The 23,612-nt window shown below is 39.4% G+C and overlaps 1 protein-coding gene across 1 annotated transcript in view; it reads right to left on the reverse strand.

The window, feature by feature from the left end:
- Positions 1-491: 491 nt before the first annotated feature.
- Positions 492-23,612, reverse strand: part of npy5r.S (neuropeptide Y receptor Y5 S homeolog) — a 52,385-nt gene continuing 29,264 nt past the window's right edge. Inside the window, exon 2 of the mRNA XM_018242730.2 lies at positions 492-2,131. Within this exon, the coding sequence (XP_018098219.1) occupies positions 778-2,124 (1,347 nt within the window). The 5' untranslated portion in view covers positions 2,125-2,131 and the 3' untranslated portion in view covers positions 492-777. The remainder of the gene's footprint in view (positions 2,132-23,612) is intronic.

Raw genomic sequence — 23,612 nt, forward strand, 5'->3', positions numbered from 1 at the left:
GGGCTAACCAGTACTATGACTTATTGTCTGCCTCACTCATGCACTGGCTTCTACACCTTCTTACAAATGTTAATAGGCTGGTGAAGTTTTTGTATATTTTGTATAGCTATGCACAATTTTTATATAATAACTAGATATCATACTGCATATATTTATTATTATTAACATGTATTTATATAGGGCTGACGTTTTGCGTAGTGCTAGATAAGAAGGTTTGTGTATTTGTTTTGATGTTCTTTATGTGGTCAGATACTTTATAGCCTGCAAAACCTCTCAGGGACCTCCTTGTCCATGTGTGCAATGGAACTGCATATCTCAGGGCCCTATTACATTTGTTTAGCCCAAAATCATTGTTCTGCCTTTTCAAGGAAATACAAAGCATGCAACAAATCATACACTTACCAATCTGTGCCATACAATAATACTAGACAACTACTGCTAGTCTAGTAATCAAATAAGTTGAAATAATGTCACGTAACCTCTGTTTTTTTGTAACTATTTATTTATTTACACACAAGAATGATAGTTATTAACCTCACAGAGATTGTATGACTCAAGTTATACTATACATATAGTTATTGTATGTAATATGACCCGTCAGGCTGATTTTAAAATAAACCTTTGAAAATAGTGACTTTTTAAATACAAAACCTGTAAACATAGGCCCATTGAACATTTATCCACTTTATGTGGTACTATACAAGTGAAAACAGTGTGGTTATTACTGTATTTATAATGCCTGTGTGAATAAAATATATATATGTGTGTGCGTATAAGTTATGATATTTGAAAACATTTTATAAGAGACATCAAATCAGCTTTTATGCCGTCATTTAAAAATCCATACAGTATGGGATTTAGGCAACAGGAGACCATGCCAAGCAAGTGACAGATACAGTACACTAATTTAAAATGTCGATTGGAAATTAAATTGGCATTAAAATCAGTTACAAGGTGAAAGAGGTGCAGTGGCATCCAACTGACAGCAAAAGCTATGATCAATATTGTGAGCCTACAGAAAACTCGTCTTGACCTTTTTTTTATTCTCGTTATGGATTTAGAGACTGAAATCATGTTATGCATTTCAGAGTTTTCTTCCGGCTTCATTTCAAAGCAAATGGGCACTCCAGGTAAGTACACACTTGAAGGAAGAGTGTGACTCCTCTCTGTCATAGATGTCTCTTGAATGTCACCAGTATTACTTTCTTGATTCCGCCGCAGAATTGCCGGAACTACACTGGCAGACTTTTTGCTGTATCGCCTTCTGTGCTTGCGGACGCAGGAGTAACTCCACCTGCGGCTGCTGGTCATTTCAAGATCGGGTCGATGATTTTTGGGCTGGTGAAGGGTTAGATTTATCATTTCATTTTCTTCGACTTTAGTATCTCTGCTTGGTAACCTCGAACCAATGGTCCTACAAACACTGGTGTGACTTATGGTTAGACAAGACAATGGCAATATGTATTGCACAAGCAATAAGGAAATAGTGAAAGCAATTCTGTACGAATCAGATGGCCATGACTCTATGCACAAGTAGCTATTAATCAGTGAGTCTAAGTTGAATGCCTCTCTCAAGTTGATTACTTTGTGAAAAACGGGCAAAGGAGAGCAAATAGTGAATCCAAGTGTCCATACAGTTGCTATCAAAAAGTAGCCATGGTTTGCAGTTAAATTTGTAGAAAGAGGATGCTTTATCATGTGGTATCGAACCAAAGCAATGGACATAAGCATCAAGGTTGAAATAAGAACTGATACACATTGAAGGAAAGGCACCACATGGCACATGACTTCTCCAAAAATCCACTGGTCCAGCAAGACACATGTAAGGGTAAAAGGTGAACAGAAGAGTACAACCAAGATATCAGAAAACGCCAAGTTCCCAATTAGGTAGTTTATTATAGTCTTCTGTTTGCGTTTTTTGAATATAGCCAGCAAGATAAGCAAATTTCCCATGAATCCAAGCAGACTCACAAAAGTGTACAGCCCAATAAGAAAGTATCTGATGTCATCGACACTGCTGTTATAATCCTCCCATTCAGGAAAGGTGGAGTCTTTTGTTTCCGATGTGGTATTTTCATCTTTGGTAACGGTTCTGTTGTGGAAGTCTTCTATTGCCAAATCCATTTCACAGCTTTTTTCGCAATAAAAAAGAGAGAGAGAGAAAAGTTAGCAACAACTAATCTAACACAAAGGAGTATATTTATCAAAAAGTGACGTTAGAGATCGCCACAGTCCTGTGAACTTGATAAATACGCCTTTAAAAATCTGATAGAAATGATTGGAGTATTTCACTCTAGCGTACTTAGGTTATCTCTCACTTCACTCTTTGATAAATATACCCCAAGGTCTGATTTCACTTCATTCCCAGAGATTTATTATTTTAAGGACAAATTTATTGTATCATGTATTAATTCAGACAAAACTACCAGTACATTATTTGCACTGTGCCATGTGTTATTAGTAATAAGCTCTTTTTAAGATTCAGCTGCTCCTGTAGGTCTTCGCAAAACATAAAATATGTCTTTCAAACATATTTGAGATTTTCTTTATAACACCTTTACTGTATAAACACTTTGGGGCAGATTTACTAAAGGGCAAAGTGGCCCTCGCTAGCAAAAATTCACCAGAAATACCATCCGCAGAAACATCGCCAAGGACATAGAGGACAAATGTACCCATCCTATTCAAATTGACCTAAGCTTAAGTTTCATTAGGCAGAAATGAACGTTAGCAAAAGTTTGTTGACATATTTACACTAGCGAAACATCACCAGTGTGTGGCTGCCGAGACGCAACTTCGCATTTCAGTGAATTAGTGTAGTGGTAGTGAATTTGCGTCTGGCGAAGTGGCGACAAGTGTGTCGAAGCCTTCGCAATGGGGAAAATTTGTCCTTTAGTGAATTTGCCCCAAAGGTGAGTTGTAGAGCTCCTCATACAATGTACAGTGTGTGTGCACAAACAATAAATTTTCAAGTAACCCCATGCATGTAACATTATAGCATAAAAGAAGAATTAAAGCCCTAGGCAGCATTTTTAAACTATAAATAGTTTCATCTGGAATTCTATACAATTCTACGAAGTTTTATCCAAACAAGATTCACCACAAAAAATCCAATCCTATATGCTTTTCTATTGTATATGCCTAAACACTAGTAAAATATGAAAGATAACAATCATCTCCACTGTTGATGACTGCCATATCCTTGTTCCCACACTGTCTCTACCAGGAGTGTAATGAAATCATAATAGGTGTGGGAATGTAGCCTCAGAGTAATGGCAAAAGTAACAGGAATATAAATAAGTGCAAGGAATTGATAGAAGGTTGGAAGAAAAGTAGACAGAAGAGGCCAGAGAAGTGAAGGCAGAAATATGAGGGAGGCCAGCCATATTCCATGTAGAGGATATTAATAGTTATATGAATGAACGACTACATAGCAGATATGAGCTTTTTCATGGTGGCTTATTCTGTGCTGACGAAATACATACATTATATGCCTTGGAGAATATTAAAATCAAAAGAAACATTACTAAATCAAACTTGCAATGGCAGACGCTAAAGAGCAGTTATTATTCATGAGGCTGCATTTCTTCATCTTACCTATAACTACAGTCATAGAAATGTAAATTTACATAATCCAAACTATTGAGAGAATTAAATTAATCCAATTTTAGAATTTCACAGTCATCCACATTTATGGTAATCTATTATATAATGTAATACTTGTAGCTGCCAAATGAATAAAAAAAACATAGACTTGAAATAAATGTGTGACTTCAGTAAAAATGAAAAACAACAGAAATCCATGTCATCCATTGTAGGGAAATGCGATTAAAAAAAACAAAAAAGTAACCCATAGCAACCAGATGTTTATTTTTAAACAGTTGGCTAGCAACTGCTACCTGGAAATTGGTTGCTATGGGTTACCCGGGCCAGCAGCAATCTTTGTCCCACAGAAAATTGCAGGATGAATTAACCTTTGACCAAAGGGCTCATTTTTTGTGTGTGAATTGCTTATAATAATGTGAAAAGTGAAAAGTTAGCTAAGAGGAAGCAATTGACTTTTTGTACAAGGATTTAATATCTATCCAATATAGACTGATGTACTGTAATTCACGTTCATTCGCCAGATCTATATTACCCCGGTAAAAATATAAAGGACAGGACTGGAACCCCTGGTCCGGACCCTTTTTCCCCCACCAGCACTTCTCTCCAACTCGCTCCTCCCCCCACGCATCGTCACATTGCATGCACACATGCCGGGAGGTGAAGTGACCAGCCGGGTTGGCCCAGGCCTGACAAAGGATTGGCAATAGACCAGCAGCTGACTGCCCTACATGCCCAGATTTACACCTTGCATGGGGATGTCCACCACTGCAGATTTACTAGAACGATGTATGAAAGATAGCCTAGAATTTCCTAATTTCTTCACCTTAGAAAAATACTTATTGGGCTTAGTAGAGGACTTATTACCACTGAATATATTCAGTTCTCTTGTTAGGACCTTTATACTATGCAACAAAATATTTATAATATTGGGTCAACTTAACGAATAAAGTTGTTTCCTTAATCAGACTAACTTACGAAGCTCAGGGCTGTCCGGCAAAATTTGGAAAAATGTGTCTTCTTGGTGAGCATGCAAATCCCATAATTATAGACTTTTTATAGAAAGTCATATTTAGGTTGATATGTGTCTATTTTCATTTAAGCATTCAAGTTTATCCTTAACCATGAGGCTTATAATATACCACCATTGTACATGCTGTTCAATTCCATTTTCACCCCTTGTGCTCATCAGTAAAGCACATACCCTGGCTGTACTTATACCCAGAGGTAAAGCACTCATGTCGGTGTGTATGCTTTTGTCTGAGGTAGTGATAGACAAAAGGAGAGAGTAATAGAACAATCACATACATAGATGCACGTAGTAAAAGAAAAGGCTTAATCATACTAACATTTGATGAAAAGTAGTTTAAATAATGTGAGCTTTCGGTTGCAAAACCCATAGCCACGGCACAGTTTTCAGCACAGAAAATGGAGACTGATCCCACCTTTAACTCTTAAATGCAGCTTTACTGGCTTTTATTTGGCAAAATGCAATCTTTAGTCCTCTGGCTTCACAAAGGAAATAACAGTCCCACTTTCACACCCGCACTGGTATACACATTAATGCACGTTTTTAGCCCTCACTGACTTTTAGCGGACACAACTCCCAGAATCCACTCTGGGGCTCACTCAAGACACTCTCCTGGGAAGGTTTTCTCTCTTCCTCTCCAGTTCTTTTGGAGCTATCTCCAACAAAGGGGGAATCACACTCTTTTCTGAGCTGCACACAAGACTCTTTCCCTCCACTCAAAGAGGTTCTCATGTGGCCCCTGACCCAGGGGAAGCCCTGAGTTGTAGTGATGGGCAGTATATTGGATTTAATATATAATATATTGGGCGACCGAATATATTGGATGCGCAACAATTTTTATACGCGCAACAATTTTGACGCTGCAGATCTTTCGTCGTCAAATTTTTCGGTGCTGTTTCGCACATTAATTTGCTTGTGGCGAAATGCAAACTTCACCTCAAATTTGAGCATTTATTCGCCCATCATTACTGAGGTGTAGTCCCACGCCTCCTTTTTACAACAGCTGACCTGAACCTAATTACTTAGTTACCTCTACTTAGGCAGCTGCAAAACCCTTCATGGAGCAAGGAATGGAGGCCCACCCTGCTCTCTTCCATTCACTCCAGGGACCCACTATCCAACTTTTCCTAAGCTGGTACACAAATTACACAGCTTTAATAGCTGCAGCAACACAGACTTTCCCCAGTCCTCTCCATGTCAATCACTCTCGGGATAGGCCCCTCCCTCTCCTAATTACAGAACCCACCCATAATTAATTAATAAATACTCACCCTCAGGCGCTCCCCCTGCGTCTTTTTTTGGGTTCTCTCTTTATCCTAGCTCCTTGCAGGAGCTTGTTGTTATTTTTTACCAGGGGTGTAGCAGGGGCTGCCGACAGCGTCCCAGAGACTGAGTTTTTTGGTCCATGTAGACCTTTTTTCTCCCGGTGCAGAAAACCTCATGTTGCTGTTCCAGTCAGTTTCTGCGTCTCCCTGCCTTCCTGCCTCGTCCGGCCCACGTGAGCGTCCGGCGGCATGGGTTCCCCCGCTCACCATTCTAGTTTTTGGAAGAGTAGGGGGGATGGCGGCAGGCAGGATCTTTACCGAGCGCCAACGAGCATGCGGTCTAGAGAGAGGAGCCGCCAAACGCTTCCAGCGGCGGAAGTAACAATGGCCGCAATGATACTCAGCCTCGCGAGACTTGCGCCGTTTACATCAGGAAGTCAACCGGTCGCCCTCAGGTTAGGGCAGGCCCGCACTGGCAGCAGTTGGAGGCGCCTTAGGGGGCGGGGCTTCCTAGGCTTATAAGGAAGCAGGAAGCAGTGGGCTGCTTCTGCTTAGGGAACTGGATTGCAACGCTGCTCTGGCTCGGTGCTGAACTTCACCTTGGTAAGTAGGGGAACATTTTCCAGGGGACTGGGTTTTTGAACCTGCCTTTGCATATATTGTGCATGCCAATTTACTGGTTATCTTTTTGGGCAGAATTTCTTCCAGTTCCTGGGCTGTTCCAGCCGCCATCCCCAAAAAGACTACACCCTGGTTGAGGTAAATAAATAAATAAAAAAAAAGGGTATTTTCTACCAAGATTTAAGCAGGGGCTTTGCAAATCACATGTCCGTTAAGGGATGCTTAGCAGTTCCCAGGACTTCTAATTATACTCTCTTTCCCTCGCAGTGCAATGAGACCGTCCAGATCAAGAGAAAGATCCAAAGAACAGTCCCTTCCCAGAGAAGATGAAGTTCAGACACAGGCTCAATGCCTTGGTTGCTCCGAAGCACCTCTTCGGACAAGAAGTTATGCCAAGCATGCCTAAATGCTGCGGCAGGACAGTCTTCTTCTACCAACTCAGAGATTTTGAATTGGATCAAGGAGACAGTAGCCAAGGAGGTGCAAGCAGCATCTAGAGAGATGGGGGGACCTTCGAGGAACCTCATTGTCACAGAGGAAGAGGAGGTGTGTACTGGTTCGGTGCTGGATTCAGATACGGAGGAAGAGGATGAACAACAGTCTTCCTTCGATTTTGCCCTAGTACAACCTCTCATAAAGGCAGTAAGGGTATCCTTATCCCTACAACAAGAGGAACAAGCATCTTCATCCTCCTTTCTTCCTAGAGCAAAGGGCTTAGCTCAAGTATTTCCACTACACCAAGAAGTACTGGAGTTGGTAAAGTCTGAATGGGAATCGGTGTCTAAACGCAGCTCGACTCAGGCTCGATTTGGTAAATTATATCCTTTCAAGGAGGAAGATATGAAGGATATTTCTACTCTCCCCAAGGTGGATGCCCCAGTCCTTAATCTATCAAAGAATACAGTTTTACCCATCGAGGATCAGGCAACCTTGAGAGATACAATGGACAGACGTTTGGAAACAGACCTAAAGAGGGCTTTCTTAGTAGCAGGAGAATCCCTTAAACCAGCAATGGCAGGCTTATCAGTAGTTAAGGCTTTGGAAGTCTGGTTATCCAATATTGAATCAGCATTGAGAGAGGGTCGTGAAAGGATGGAAATCATAGAAGGATTGAAAGAACTCAAACTAGGGTCATCGTTCCTAATGAATGCCTTTGTGGATCAGATACGGCTTTCCTCCAGAGCTCTATCCCTTCTTCGGCTAGAAGAGCCTTGTAGCTCAGATCCTGGGAGGCGGATACTGCCTCCAAGTTGGCCTTATGTTCCTTACCTTTTCAGGGGCAATCGCTATTCGGGAAAAAGCTGGAGGACCTTATTTCTAAGGCATCGGGTGGCAAGAGTCAACGCTTACCACAGAAGGCAAAGAGGAAATATCCTAATAAGCAGTCAACCAGAGGCAGAGGCTCATTTAGATCTAGATCTCCTTCATATGATCAGCGGTCATTTCGTTACAGAGGAGATATGTCAAGATCAGGAAGCTGGAGAGGGGGTCAATCAGGCTTCTTAAGAGTGGCCAGAGGAAGATCCTCCAACATTCCTAAGAAACAATTCTGAAGGTGGTGCTCCCCAGGGGCAAGCAGTAGGAGCAAGATTGATGCTGTTTCGAGACGCCTGGGAAAAATCTATAGAAGACAAATGGGTACTGAATATTATTCGAGAGGGATATCGGTTGGAATTCAACTACGTCCCTCGTGCATTCTTTCAAGCTTCACCTCTTCCACCGTGTCCAATAAAAAGAGAAGTTCTTCGGTCATGTCTGTCGACATTGATAACTCAAAAAGTAGTCTCCCCAGTCCCAAAGGAGGAAAGGGGACTAGGAAATTATTCAATTTTCTTCATAGTTCAGAAGCACACGGGCGAAGGGCGTCCTATCCTAGACCTAAACAGGGTCAATCGGGCACTAAGAGTTCAGCGATTCAGAATGGAATCTCTAGATTCAGTCAGAGGGGCCATGGCACCAGGAGATTGGATGTGTTCCCTGGACATCAGAGATGCATACCACCACATTCCAGTTCGCAAGGAAGATCAAAGGTTTCTGCGATTCAAAGTAGACAAGGATCACTACCAATTTCGCTGTTTACCTTTCGAACTATCCACAGCGCCGAGAGTATTCTCGAAGGTTATGGTAACCTTGGTAGCCCAGCTGAGATGGCAGGGCATAAGAATTTTTCATTACTTGGACGATCTCATAATCCTGGCTTCCTCCCAGGCTCAATCAATCAGTCACAGAGACCAAACTATGAATTTCCTGAAATCTCACGGCTGGACCCTGAATTTACGGAAGAGTCAACTACTTCCGTCTCAGAGGTTACAATATTTGGGAGCGATTCTAGACTCCAGGAAAGGAATAATTGCCTTATCCAGAGAAAGACAAGAATCTCTCAGGACAGCAGTCCACTCCATTCTGAGTTACAATCGTGTTTTGGCAAGGAGTTGCCTAAGAACCTTGGGGATAATGTCATCAACCATAGGTCTGGTGCCTTGGTCTCATTGGAGGATGAGACAGCTACAGTATGTGTTCATCCAGCAATGGGATGGACAGAACAAAAATCAGCTAATAGAGATCTTCTCTGCGCTAATTCCAGACTTGAAGTGGTGGTTAATTCCCCAGCACCTATCTCAGGGAGCAGAACTGTTTCCAAGACCCTGGGTGATTTTATCCACAGACGCCTCAGGAAGAGGATGGGGGGCGCAGCTAGGTGCTCAAGTAGCTCAAGGATTATGGCCAGCTCCTTACTCAGAAGAGCCATCAAATGTCTTGGAACTAAGGGCAATTTTTCAGGCTTGTCTATATTTCCAGGATCAACTAAAGGGAACAAGACTAAAAGTAAGATGCGACATCACAGCAGTATCTTACATCAGAAGACAAGGAGGAACAAGAAGTTCTTTACTCCTGGCAGAGGTGGAACCAATCTTCCAATGGGCAGAAGCAAGGCTAGTGGATCTCACGGCAGTATATCTCCCCGGAAAGCTAAATACAGCTGCAGATTTCCTCAGCAGATATGCAGTAGGAAGACACGATTGGAGTCTAAACCAAAGAATCTTCAGGACTCTAGTTCGGATTTGGGGACAGCCGGTTATAGATCTCATGGCCTCATCCAGCAATGCCAAATGTCCCCTTTTCTTCTCGAGGGAGCCGGATCCGAGGGCTCTAGCTGTGGATGCACTGACTCAGAAGTGGAATCACCAATTAGGTTACATCTTTCCTCCTCTACCTCTGATTCAGGTAGTGCTTCAGAAAATCAAGCAGGACCAAGCGGAAGTAATATGCATCGCTCCTGCCTGGCCACGGAGACCATGGTTCACAGATCTATTACTGCTTTCAAAGGATCAACCATGGAAACTTCCAGTCTCAAGGGATTTATTAACCCAGGGTCCATTCAGCCACCCAGATCCGGGCTCGCTGGCTCTAACAGCATGGCGCTTGAGCGGCAGAATTTAGAGTCTCAAGGCCTTTCACAGAACGTAATACAAACGTTGCTAAAATCTAGAAAGATTTCCACAAATGCGAGATACTCAAGGATATGGGACACATTCTCCAGCAAACAGAATACTCCAAGAACCTCACCAGTATTGGTTACTGAAGTATTGGATTTCTTGCAGTGAGGAATGGAGAAGGAATTGTCTATAAGCACACTTAGAACACAAGTTTCAGCCATATCAGCAATTTCAGGGATCAGATGGTCACAACATCCCTTGGTCTCAAGATTTTTCAAAGCAGCAATTAGGATTTTACCAGCAAGAAGACCAAGGTGCCTGCCTTGGGATCTTCCCAGGGTCCTCAAAATGTTGTCATCTCCTCCATTTGACGCTACAGACTCACTTTCATTATGGCTTCTTACTGTCAAGGTGGTCTTTCTAGTTGCTATCACATCAGCAAAAAGAGTGGGAGAGCTGCAAGCACTCACTTATTCCCACAACAGTCCAACCTTTTTTCCGGATAAAGTGGTCTTGAGTTTTAATTCAACTTTCAAGCCGAAGGTAGTGTCACCTTTTCATCTCAGAGATGAGTTGGTTTTACCAGCTTTTCCAGAGGAATCTGAATCTCCAGACCTAAAAGCTTTAGATGTGGCAAAGAATATCAGAATCTACTGCAGAGAAACCGAGTCTATCCGAAAATCGGATAGGCTCTTTATTATGCCGTTTGGCTCAAGAAAGGGGCATCAGGCATCATCCAGGTCCATATCCCGATGGATCAAATTGGTAATCAAAAGAGCTTACTCATCATCAGATCTTCCGGAGCCATCTAAGGTCATTGCTCACTCAACTAGGGGTCAAGCAGCATCTTGGGCGGCCGAAGCTGGAGTTCCATTGGAGGTGATTTGCAGAGCAGCCTCTTGGTCCACGCCAAGCACCTTCATTTCTCATTACAAACTGGACTTATCGTCCTCTGATTACTCTCTCTTTGGCTCTAGAATTCTTAAATCTGCTTCTTCTATGAATTAAATTATATTTTGCATCAGAACTGCGTAAAGGAGTATCATTTTCCCACCCAGGGACATCGAGCTTGCTACGTCCCGAGAGTGATTGACATGGAGAGGACTGGGGAAAAGGGAAAATTGTATCATACTTACCGTAATTTTCCTTTCCTGGTCCTCTCCATGTCAAGATCTCCCTACCCATGGTGTCTTAAAGAGGATTCGAACTTATTACTAGACGCAGGGGGAGCGCCTGAGGGTGAGTATTTATTAATTAATTATGGGTGGGTTCTGTAATTAGGAGAGGGAGGGGCCTATCCCGAGAGTGATTGACATGGAGAGGACCAGGAAAGGAAAATTACGGTAAGTATGATACAATTTTCCCTTTTCCCTGGAGTTTTCATTTCACCAGCCTAATGCAGGTGAACTACACACAATATTGTGCCCTTTTGACACACATATCTTACAATACATACATATTCTATTCCTCTCTCTATGTTCATCTGCTGCCACAGTGAAGGGTTTTCATTTGCCACCTACATGTTATAATTTGTCATTTATGTTCCTTCTTATTGCTTTTCTCATGTGTTCACAAGAATTATCTTTCTCAAAATGAGATTTTTCTGCACATTTTAGAAAACTGTATGTACCAAGAGGTGTACTGCTCTACATAAGTAATAAATGTGGGCATCACAGTGGTTTGGAGGGAGCATTGCTTTGGATCAATGCATTTTGGTTACTTGGCAAATTATGCAGAATACCACCAGAACACCTACGTTCATCCCTCTTTTTCACCCCTGTTGTTGAGGAACTGAACTAAATAATTAATGTGGGTTCCTCCTAAATGTGCCTCCAGCCCTTCCTAAGGGTGTTTGTCCACTTATATTTCCTTTTAAGGGAGCCAAAAAGTGAATAAACCAATAATTGCCATAAATTAGGAAGTTACAGATAGATAGAGATCAAATGTAGAGATAATACAATGAATAAGGGTGGGTTGTAAATAGTCCAGGAGTCTGGATTTAGTCAGGTGACATAGCGTGACATGAAACCTGACCCTAAATTAAGGCCCTGTCTTAATGTGTTAAATGACTTTTGACCTCCCTTTAGTAAACTGATTCCAAACAGGAGAAGTTTGGCAAAATGTGATAATCTGCATCCCGTGAGTATTCCCATAAAAACTACTGCATTTGCCTGTACAACCCCCACTGATGTTCAAAGAATAAGTCGCAATGACCCTGCTGCCACACAAGAAGTAGCATTGGGAAATTATTTGTTGCCATGACACCTCAAAACCCACAATTCAGCGCAGCAATTATAATAGAAGTATTTTTATTAGTGTTATTAAAGCCACAGCCTGCAGAAGCTGGTAAAAGACAACTTATATGTGAGACTAAGCTTCCAGAGCAAAGCAAAGAAACACTATATAACACAGAGCAATACATTAGCTAAACATTTTCTTCTACCCAGAAACAGTCTCTAGTAATAGTGTAGATTTTAGAGCAGGGTATAGCACAGTAGTAGAATCATTTTTCATTTCAGACATCAGTTTCTTCTCTTTATGTTTATGACACTAATACTTCTGAGGATATCTTTCACTTTTGTTTCGTATTGATAGCTGCAGCTCGTTTATTATTATTTTATTGGATAAAAGACACCACACCTTCGTTGGAAATTGTTTTGAGTTACCTTTACAATCTTTGCTTACAAGAGGTGATACTTTGTAGAACGGGGAATCAAAAAATGAGAATTCGTTTCTTAAGCATTTTCTTAGATATTTGAACATTCTAGAGGAAAATAAAAGGGAATTCCTTAAGAACTGTATGGATTTTGACAGGAGCTCCTCCTATTTACAAGCAAGTTAGTTGACTCATTCACATTCATATTTTTGTACTTTCTTATAGTGCCTTGATCTTTGTATAGATGTTGTGCAGAAAATGTTGTTGATGCTTTATTGTATTCTTCTATTGTATTCTTTTATTAAATGTTTTATTTGATGTTCAACACATCACATGAATGCAGACTTTGTATTATCATATAAACTATTTAAATGTTCTAACTTTTTGTAAACTGCAATTAACTTGCTGAAAGAAATCAGCCGGTTTATGTTTGAAGTTAATAAAAAGATTGAAGCACAAAATGAGGTTAAATGTTTTCATTTCAAAATAACCCACCTCTAACTAATCATATTTGTAACATCCATCATCTCCAACAATCCAAACCAACATATACTTCTTTATTTACAACCATTTACTGGCCATGTCTAATTTTTTTCACTTACAGACATTTTCAGAATGTGCATTTAAAGGTTTATATCACTCTGTTTAATGAAATATATGTAATGATTTATTCAACATAATGTCATGTTTCCACAATTGGTGATTGATCCAACCATTACGCAATTTTGTGGTGTCAGGTTTGATTTGTTTATTCTTCTAAATAGTTTATGTTTTTGTCCATATCTAATATTATTCCAGTCTGCCATTACAAACCAGTGTTGCTCGCTAGAGCCACATACTGTAACAACTAGATAGGTGGTATAAAGAAAAACAGCAGTAGCTATGATGCAACACAAAAATATGGTGAACTAACCAAAAATGAAAGTGTTATCACCATGCTATGTTTGTTCTGAAAGCTTTAATTACATTGAATCTTCTCTGTGTAGCCAATGTCATTATTTGATGTTAATGTCACTGTGTCTATATGGGGCAGATTTATCAAGGGTCGGTTTTCGAGGGTTAATAAACCCTCAAATTCGACCCTCGAAGTTAAATCCTTCGAATTTCGAATTTGAAGGATTTAGCGCAAATGCTTCAATCGAACAATCGATTAAATCGTTCGATGGAACGATAAAATCCTTCGAATCAAATTTTAAGCGATCGATCAAAGGATTTTTATTCGATCAAAAAAAAGGTTAGAAAAGTGCTGGGGAAGGTCCCCATAGGCTAACATTACACCTCGGTAGGTTTAAAGGGCCGAAGTAGGAAGTTGAAGTATTTTTTAAAGAGACAGTACTTCGACTATCGGATGGTCGAATGATTTTTACTTTGAATCGATCGAAACATTCGATTAGATCGAATTCGACCAATTCAATGGTCGAAGTACCCAAAAAAATACTTCGAAATTCGAGCTTCACTCGAGCTTAGTAAATCTGTCCCTAAGTGTGTCTGAAAGGACTGAACATAATTTCTTCCCCTTTAAGGTGAAAATTTGTCTTGAAAATGTTTAAGTATAATGGATCTTAGCACAGTCAACGGTGGCCCTGATGAGACAAACCTACATGGTGATGTGGCTAAGCAACCAAGTGAAAGCAAAATCAGGTCCTGTTCCACCTCCAGATGTGGCTTAAGCTGTTCTGTTACAAAAACAAGGATTTCTTCAAGTCAAGTCAACCCACCAAGGTCATAAGACGACATCCATTCAGAACACATCAATGTCAATCCAGTGGATGATGATGATGAGCAACGAGGCCACAGGTTTTGCTCTGAAGAAAATTATGCACTAATGTACTACATTGAAAGCCAAGTGTGAAAAAGTTATAGTAAGATTAAAATATGACCCTCACACACATATGTGGGTGTTGCACTCACCCCATTTAAAACCTCCAAATATTAGAAAGAGAAATTATATTAACACATATAAATAAAAAATTATAAAATATCAGATTTTAACATTCAACCCTAAAAAAAGAAAAACATGGTCTAACGTGCAAAATGCCATTTTGAAGTTGTGTAATAGTTTGTCAGTCTAAGGGGCCCATTTACTTAGCTCGAGTGAAGGAATAGAGGAAAAATAGTTTGAATTTCGAATGGTCGAATATGGCTACTTCGACCTTCGACTACGACCTTCGAATTGAACGATTCGAGCTAAAAATCGTTTGTCTATTTGACCATTCCATAGTCGAAGTACTGTCTCTTTAAAAAATTCTTCGACCCCCTAGTTCGCCACCTAAAACCTACCGAGGCCAATGTTAGCCTATGGGGAAGGTCCCCATAGGCTTCCTAACAATTTTCTGATCGAAGGAATATCCTTCGATCGATGGATTAAAATCCTTCGAATCGTTCGATTCAAAGGATTTAATCATTCGATCGAACGATTATTCCTTCGATCGTAGGAATAGCGCAAAATCCTTCGACTTGGATATTCGAATGCAAAGGATTTTACTTTGACGGTCGAATATCGAGGGTGCATTAACCCTCGATATTCGACCCTAGGTAAATGTGCCCCTAAGTGTCTGTCTTTCTCGGTAACTATATAATTTATCAATTTAATTTAACTATGCAATCTAGCCATCTACATATCAATATAGTGTCTAATTCTAGGTTAAGGGAGGGAGGAGAAGTTGAGAGAGAGAAAGAGAGCAACATGTTTTTTTGAAGGTTACACTAAGGGGCCCATTCATTAAGTTCGAGTGAAGGAATAGAAGAAAAAATACTTTGAATTTCGAAGTGTTTTTTTGTTACTTCGACCATCGAATGGGCTAGTTCGACCTTCGACTACGACTTTGAATCGAAGGATTCAAACTAAAAATCGTTCGACTATTCGACCATTCGATAGTCGAAGTACTGTCTCTTTAAGAAAAAACTTTGACCCCTAGTTTGCCACCTAAAAGCTACCGAACTCAATGTTCCCCATAGGCTTGGCTATCTTTTTTTGGTCGAAGGATAATCTTTCGATCAATGGATTAAAATCCTTCGAATTGTTGGATTCGAAAGATTTAATCGTTCGATTGAGCGATTATTCCTTCGATCATTCGATCGAACTATTTGCGCAAAATCCTTCAACTTCGATATTCGAAGTCAAAGGATTTTAATTCCACAGTCGAATATCGAGCAATTTTTTTCAATTGCTTATGGATGATTATCACATTCTTGTCTTTTTTAAAGACTAACAACCAAAACAACAAGCACTACTCATGGAACAATCTTGTTCTGTAGCACAAAAAAGTAACTTGGTGTCCCCGCCGCACCACTGGACCACCAGGGCAAGTAGTTTTTATTACAGGGACTTTCAGGGCCATCAGGCAGAGGTGCCCCAGCAACTACTAATGGATCCCATGCTAAATGGTGGGATGCAGCAGGGGAAGTAACAGCCCTTCTAACCTGCAATCGTAAGTGAAGTCTCCTCGTTCTTCTAAGTTGTTTTCTCTGATCAGCTTTCCAGACACATCTGATCCACATAGGAGACCCAAAATGGTCCATATTGACCAAGCAAGAAGCCAAGGACTGAATGGTTTTTATAGTTCTGTTTGCCCAAGCCAAATTTTGCATTAACACTTTCAGATCTGGGTCTTAAAACAATATTGAAATTGAGCTTCGTGAGATTTTTGGGATTAAATGGTTTACACTGTAAATTGGTGGAATCTATTGCAAGGGAAATTAATTAGAATGATTATTTTGTGGGATTTGCATGGATATGTTTGAACTAACATATAAGATATTTAAATATTTTAATTACATTAATAACTTTTAGAAAGTTTGTTTTGATTGTTTCAAACACTGGTTGTTTGCTAGGGTCTAAAACAAATAATGATGTAGAACTAGTGAAGTCTTTTACACACAAAAAAGACATGAATGAAAATGTAAGAAATACAAATACGAAATATACATTGGTGTAGCTTTAAGTGGCACATGTGTGAGAATAGAAGATGGAAAAAGGGCAAAAAGACTTTAGTGATAGGAGAAAGAGCATTTCCGCCAGTTCCAAGAAGCATAAGAGAAACTGAAAGTTATCGCAAAAAACTTGAATTGAGAAAAGTATTTCCCGCTACTTTTGAATAGACACACAAAATGTTGCACTTATTACAGCAAATGCACCATATTGCATTAAATGTAATTGAGCCTGATATGGGTTAATGGCATGCTGCAGTTAAATGTTTTCCAAAACTTTTTTTTTTTACTCTTGTTTAACTCTCAGTAGCTTGAAATTGAAGTGCTTAAGGTTTATAACAAGAATCTCTCCTACAAACAAAATCATCATTACCAAATCATAATTTCAACACATTAAAACATTGTTGGTTCAAGTTAGTTATTCTGCTACATCATAACTTAAGTGTAAACACATCTAAATGTTCTCTCGTTATTTATTATATTATATTGTGAGTATAAAGAGTTAGTTTGTCTTCAAGGCTCTCTGTTTTATGAAAGAACTCGTAAATCCTTGAACATGAGAATGTACAGAACTTGTGGTGTACTTGTGCCATCTTCTGCCATTATCTTTTCATTTATTAATATATTTTGATTCTACCATTGTGTGTATAACCTTGTTTTATTTACACTTATATAACTTCATTGATTGGCATTTATTCATGTACTTTGCATTTTATTCTCTTTCTTTCTAAATAAATTGTGGGACTACTTTTCCAGTATGGGATATATGGGCTATATTGTAGTAGAGGGTGGTAGGAATCAATAGTACAAACCACTAAGACTTCAACTAACTATTGAAGGTCTGGGGTGATTGTGGGCTTAAAGGCCAAGTCTGCAACACTATATAGGGAACTCTAAGGGGCAGATTTATCAAAGGTCGAAGTGAAAATTAGAATAAAAAAAATAGAATTCCAAGCTAATTTTTGTGTACTTCGACTAGGGAATAGTCCAATTTCGATTTGAATTTGAACAAAATTCAAAAATGTATCATGTACAGTCTCTTTAAAAATTAGACATCGACCATTCGCCATCTAAAACGTGTCAAATTGCTGTTTTAGCCTTTGGGAACCTATTTGGACTCAATTGGTGGACTTTTAAAAATGTAATGGTTTTTTTTGGAAATACTTTGATTCATATAATTCGAATCAGCTATTACTTTGATTTGTACAATTCGAATTCGATTGAATACGGACTGTTCACCTGCAAAAAAAAACTTAAATTCATTTCGGTTGGTCTTTTTGAATTAGAATTTCGAAGTTTTTCAAATTCGAAATTCGACCCTTAATAAATCTGCCCCTAACTGTCTGGATTACAAGTTTACATGGTATTGAATTAATATCTATGCATTCATGTTGGGTAAAGGCTTAACAACTTGGCCATGTAAGCATAGGATCTGCAGCAGCCTTGCACACCGTGGGCCCTTTTAAATAGCCCATCAACAGCTTTTTATTCAGGTATTCTTCCTCTAAACTAAGACTGCTTAGCACACAAAAGCTGGAAACCAATCAAGGTGACCATCTCTGTTTTATGAAAGAACTCGTAAATCCTTGAGGTACTCTTCCTCTAAACTAAGACTGCTCAGCACACAAAAGCTGGAAACCAATCAAGATGACCATCTCCCGCTGTATCTAAGACAGTGATCCCCAACCAGTGGCTTGTGAGCAACATGTTGCTCACCAACACCTTGGATGTTGCTCCCAGTGGCCTCAAAGCAAGTGCTTATTATTGAATTCTTGGCTTGGAGGCAAGTTTGAGTTGCATAAAACCCAGGTGTACTGCCAAACAGAGCCTCCTGTAGGTTGCCAGTCCACATAGAGGCCAAATAGCCAATCACAGCCCTTATTTTTCATGTTTGTTTTGCTCCCCAACATTTTTATCTTTGAATGTGACTCACAGATAAAAAAAAGGTCGGGACCCCTGATCTAAGGTATAGTTTATTATTCCCTATATCCAGTTATTTGAGAATATTGAAAAATCCTTTTTGGGGGATGAAAGCTGGAATATATATCATAAAACATTTGTTTTAATACCCTGTGCTCATATAAAAAGCACATATGACCACATTTTTCATTATTTACTCACATACATGGCAACAATATCCCTTTTAAGTCACCAATCCTCCAACCTTGGTGGCAGTATTCTTCACTTTTCACATTACTAATGCAAGTATATTCCATTATGCTTTGACTTACATTGTGGAGAAACAGCATTGACTAGTGCATTAACGGTCTTGAGCTGGTTCATAATCCATAATGTTAAACCCTTTCACTTGCAAGCTGACATTTCACAGAAGAGAATTCACAGAAGAAAAATAAATAGCAATTTTCTTTGAAGTGCCTTGTCAATGAGAAACTAGTCCAGTAGAGTGGTAAACCATTGCTTAGAATAGGGATCATAATAAGTACTGTGCTTTTATAAAAAAAAAAAAAAATAGGGATATTGTACTATACAACTTAATGTAGCAATATCTAAGAATTCATTATTTGATGAGGTTTACTAGAAATCTTTTCATTCTCTTTATACAGATCATTTAGGTTTATTTCCCCAGTGGATGGCTTATGTCGTGGCTAAGATGTGCCATCTCAATGCTGGTTACTCCATTAGGGAATTTTTTTAGGTGATCTGTTTCCTTGGTAAAGACTTCCAGGTCCCTTAAGCAACATGAAACATTCTCGCATTGGGGGGCTCAGAACTAAACAAATCCAGACCCACAGTCACATCTTCCATCTGAAAGGCCCCAACCTTGCCGTAAGCAAGTACTAGCACTTGCATGTAACTGTTTTGGGGACACCTCCGCAAGGACCCTGCATGCCAAAAAATCTGCTGCTTACCTGGTGCTAGGGTTCAGCATGTGGGGGAAGGAATGGACAGGTTATTTGGAGGGGCAAAAGTTAGAGGAGGTGTAAAGTTGAGGGCAAGGACTTCCAAGGTAATTTTCTCAGAGCTATTACCTGTGCCAAGAGAAAAGATAAGACGACTTAGGGAGATTAATGCGTGGCTGAGAGATTGGTGTAGGGAGAATGGTTTGGGGTTTCTGGAGAACTGGGCTGATTTCTCAATCAGCTACAGGCTCTTTGCAAGGGATGTGCTGCACCTCAATGATGATGGCACAGCTGTTTTGGGGGAGAAGATGGCTAGAGGGTTGGAGGAGATTTTAAATTAGGCATGGGGGGAGGGTTCAGTTTAGTCAAAGTGGTATTAAGAAAATAGTGATAAATGTTTGGATTTTAGTTAATAACCCCCATAAATCTACTAGAAAATCATGTAAACATTAAGGAGGTTATTTATCAATGGTCAAATTTCGAAGTTATGTGAATTTTTTTAACTCTAATAGTCTAATAGTACTCACAACTTGAAAGGGAGGTTATTTATGAAAAAACTCGAATGTCTAACATTTGATCGAATAGCAACAACCTGAAAATTCGAATTGAATTCTAATCAAATTTGAAATTTTCTGAAAAAAATGAATATGAATATGAATATCAGGAAGGTAATTAATATCTTCAAATGGTTCAAATGACCTCTGCAGATTTTAGGTGGTAAATAATTAAATTAGAACTGTTTCCATGGTTGAGATGTGATACATCGGAGCTTTTTGGATAATGAATTTCCAGATGATGGATCCCATATTTGCTTCATATAAGGAATTGTATTTTACTACGGATCAAGTGCAAGTCACTATTTTATTATTATGGGCAAAAAGAAAAACATTTTAAAAAATGTGGATTATTTGGATAAAATGGAGTCTATGGAAGATGGCCTTTCTGTAATTTGGAGCTTTCTGGATAACTGGTTTCTATATAACCCATACCTGTCCTCTAATACAAAAACTTGCCAAATAAAAGCAGTCAAGGTCCTATAGAAGTCAATGGGAGCTGTGCTGATCCTGGACCTTTATTTTTTTAGCTATTCAAACACACTTTTTGCAGTAAAACACAGAAACTTCATATAAAATTAAAGGCAAAGTAAATATGCAGTTCCCATATTAATGACCACTACCCTGGAGATAATTGCAATCCCATCCTGGCACCTCCATGCCAAGCAAAGTCCCACACCCCACTCCTGGTGGACAAAGAGTCTCAGTCCCTTCTTCTTAAAGAGCTCTTAAGTTTCCCAGGTATCGCTACCTGCCTAAATACCTCTCCGGCAGTACAGAGGTAGTTGCTCCCACATGGCAAGCACATGAACAACACCTGTAGCTGTACAGGGACATGTGCTGGATCCATTCTCTACCCTCCCTTGGGCACAACTCACCCAGGAATTCACTAAGATGGACAGGCTCATCCAGAGCTGGAACAGGCATCCTCAGCAATGAAATCCATTCAGCGAAGCACAGACAGCTTATTTTATCCTCATGGCATAGCTCCCAGCACTCTCCATAGTGCAAGAACACAAAGTCCTCCTCTGCTGAAGTACAGCTCCCAGCACTCTCCACAGTGCAAGCAAACAAAAGTTCTCACAGCTTTAAACCTGCATGGTTAAGTTTACCAGGCTTTGGAGTACCCTAACCCACGCCTGGCAGGGCTATCCAACTCCTTTTTAGCCTCTGCATCTGGCAGCACAATGGCTGTGAGCACATGGCTCTGCCTTTATCAAAATAGTTGCACAGCAGCAACACCTTGTGACATCTGCCAGACACACTTCACAGAGACAAGGGCTCCTTCACCTCCCTGCACTCTTGGTCCAACCCGTAGCTGGACAGGCATGGGATTTGCCACCACGTGGTATATTAAGGAACAGAGGGGAATTAACCATCTGGTTTCCCACATTGGGATTCAAGATGTATCTGGAAAGAAAATAGGCATTTCCCTCAAATCCTTCCCTAACTGTTCTTCAGGCCAGACATCATTAGCAAAGGTTCTGGCACCCCTGGAGGAGGGCAAGCCACACAGTGTTTAGTCTTTAACTCTTACTGAGGAAAACTAATGAAAGCTAACACCTGCATAGAGAAAATGTATGCTAATAAAAGTTACTTCTATGTACAGAACAAATTATCAAGATATGTTTCATATTCTAAATGCCATGGAATGGTATATGGGGTTCTTGCTAGAATTTTGCCACCTTTTCAGCTAAGCAGGACAGCAAATTGCTCAGAATTGCCCCTCTGTTTCCATGAATGGTAATTATCTGGACCTGCTGGTGATTATGGTTGCAGATTCTTACTATTGCCCTGGAAATTGCCCCATGTGCCATTGTCATTATCCAACTAAAAACAGGATGATTACTGTATATTCACTAATTTTCTCATAAATTATTATTAAATTATGTTACTTTAGAAACAACTGGAAAATGAAAAAATGTACATAGAGTTGAACTGTGCACATATCAAGTGCATAAATTAATATCCATATCCACATGTCCTTCTACATGATGATATATCTGTAAAGAATGTATTATTTTCTGGACTTAACAACTGTGTATTATTTATTTTTTAAAATGTCCTTGTGAGGTACTGTACATCTTTCACATGGCTCACGTGCACTTCTGTGCTAGGACAATGACCTCTTATATATATAGGAATAGCTTGTGTGTAGATATGCAGTGACTCCTTTATGTTATATTAACGTGTTGAAATTATAAAAACAATGACCTTGCCCTTTGTAACTTTTGCTCATATTATATGCTTTTTCTAACCAACAAATTCATCTATTTTTAGCTTTTGTACTAAGGCCATTATTTTATTTCCAGTGACCTTCCATTTTATTGACTTATGTCACCTCTGTTTCCTCCAGAATAATTCCACTGCTCAATCATTCAGAAACTGAGGTCATTCTTCCCTCTTCTGCTACAAGGTCCACACCAATAACATTCCCAATGATAAACCTTTTTACAAATCTCAATGCCACTTACACAGATTTATGATTGTTTTCTGTCCACGTATTTGTCATTTTATGTACCACACTCCTTTGCATACTCCTATGTACTGTTCAAGGAAGAATTTTTCCCTTGGAAGACAAGAGAATTTATGTATACTCTTACTATTAGGGGGCTATTTACTAAAACTCATCTTTTTCTCAGCAAATTGAATCGTGCAACTTTTGCGATTTGACGTTCAAATAGTGTGACTTTTTCAAGTTGTCACCCAAAAAACTCAACTTTTTCAATTATCGAACAGAAACCCAGTCAAAAGCCTCAAAGATCATGAAGGCAAGAAACATCTTCAAACATCTTCATTGACTTTTACATAGTTTCGATAGGTTTTAGCAGTAGTATTTTCAGATTCAGATTTTTAGCACCTTTACCCCTTTAAAAACTGGATCAGAAAAATTTAAGGCTTAATAAATAGGCCCCTAAGAGTGGTAGGATTTGACTTGAATCATGTAAATCCATACACAGAAACATAGTACTAGAAAGTACTTATATGGGCCTGTTAAGACTGCCTAATTCAGTATATATTTTTTGATAGTTATTAATATATCTATTGTATTCTGGCCCTTTAACAACTCAAATTCGACTATTTGCCACCTTAAACCTTCTGAAATTGCTGTATGTTGGGAGAGGCCCAGAGATCAATTTGGTGATGTTTGCGAAATTCGACCCTTGATAAATGTGCCTCGCCGTGTTTGTGCCTGTGAATTAGACATGGATATTTTGAAATTCCCCTAACTGCAATTTTGTTGATATGTTTTTCTATTTCAGGCTCACTGCAAAAACAGGCTCGAAACCCAGTTTGAGTTCAGGGTTTCCTTAAAGACTGACTGGGCCCGAAAGCTTGAGCAATCTCATATAGGCCCCTAAGAGAGATAAAACCTTTGTAGATATCTACTCTATTCTCTGCAAAATTTCCATTCCATGCTGTGCCTCTCTTTGCCCCATAAATTATTTATCTTAAAAAAAGAATGGGATTTCAGTTTGCTTTGATTTTCATATATATAAAGCAAATATATTTTTCCTATTTCTTCTGCATCTTGCCATTATATTCTTCATAAACCTATAAAAGAAGCTAAGCCCCATTCACTAGTGAAAAATGAATACTTGGATTCTTCACTACTCCAAGTAAAGATTTTATTTAAGAAATGATTGTATTGATT

Source organism: Xenopus laevis, chromosome 1S (assembly GCF_017654675.1).
Source record: "Xenopus laevis strain J_2021 chromosome 1S, Xenopus_laevis_v10.1, whole genome shotgun sequence".
Taxonomy (NCBI): Eukaryota; Metazoa; Chordata; class Amphibia; order Anura; family Pipidae; genus Xenopus; species Xenopus laevis.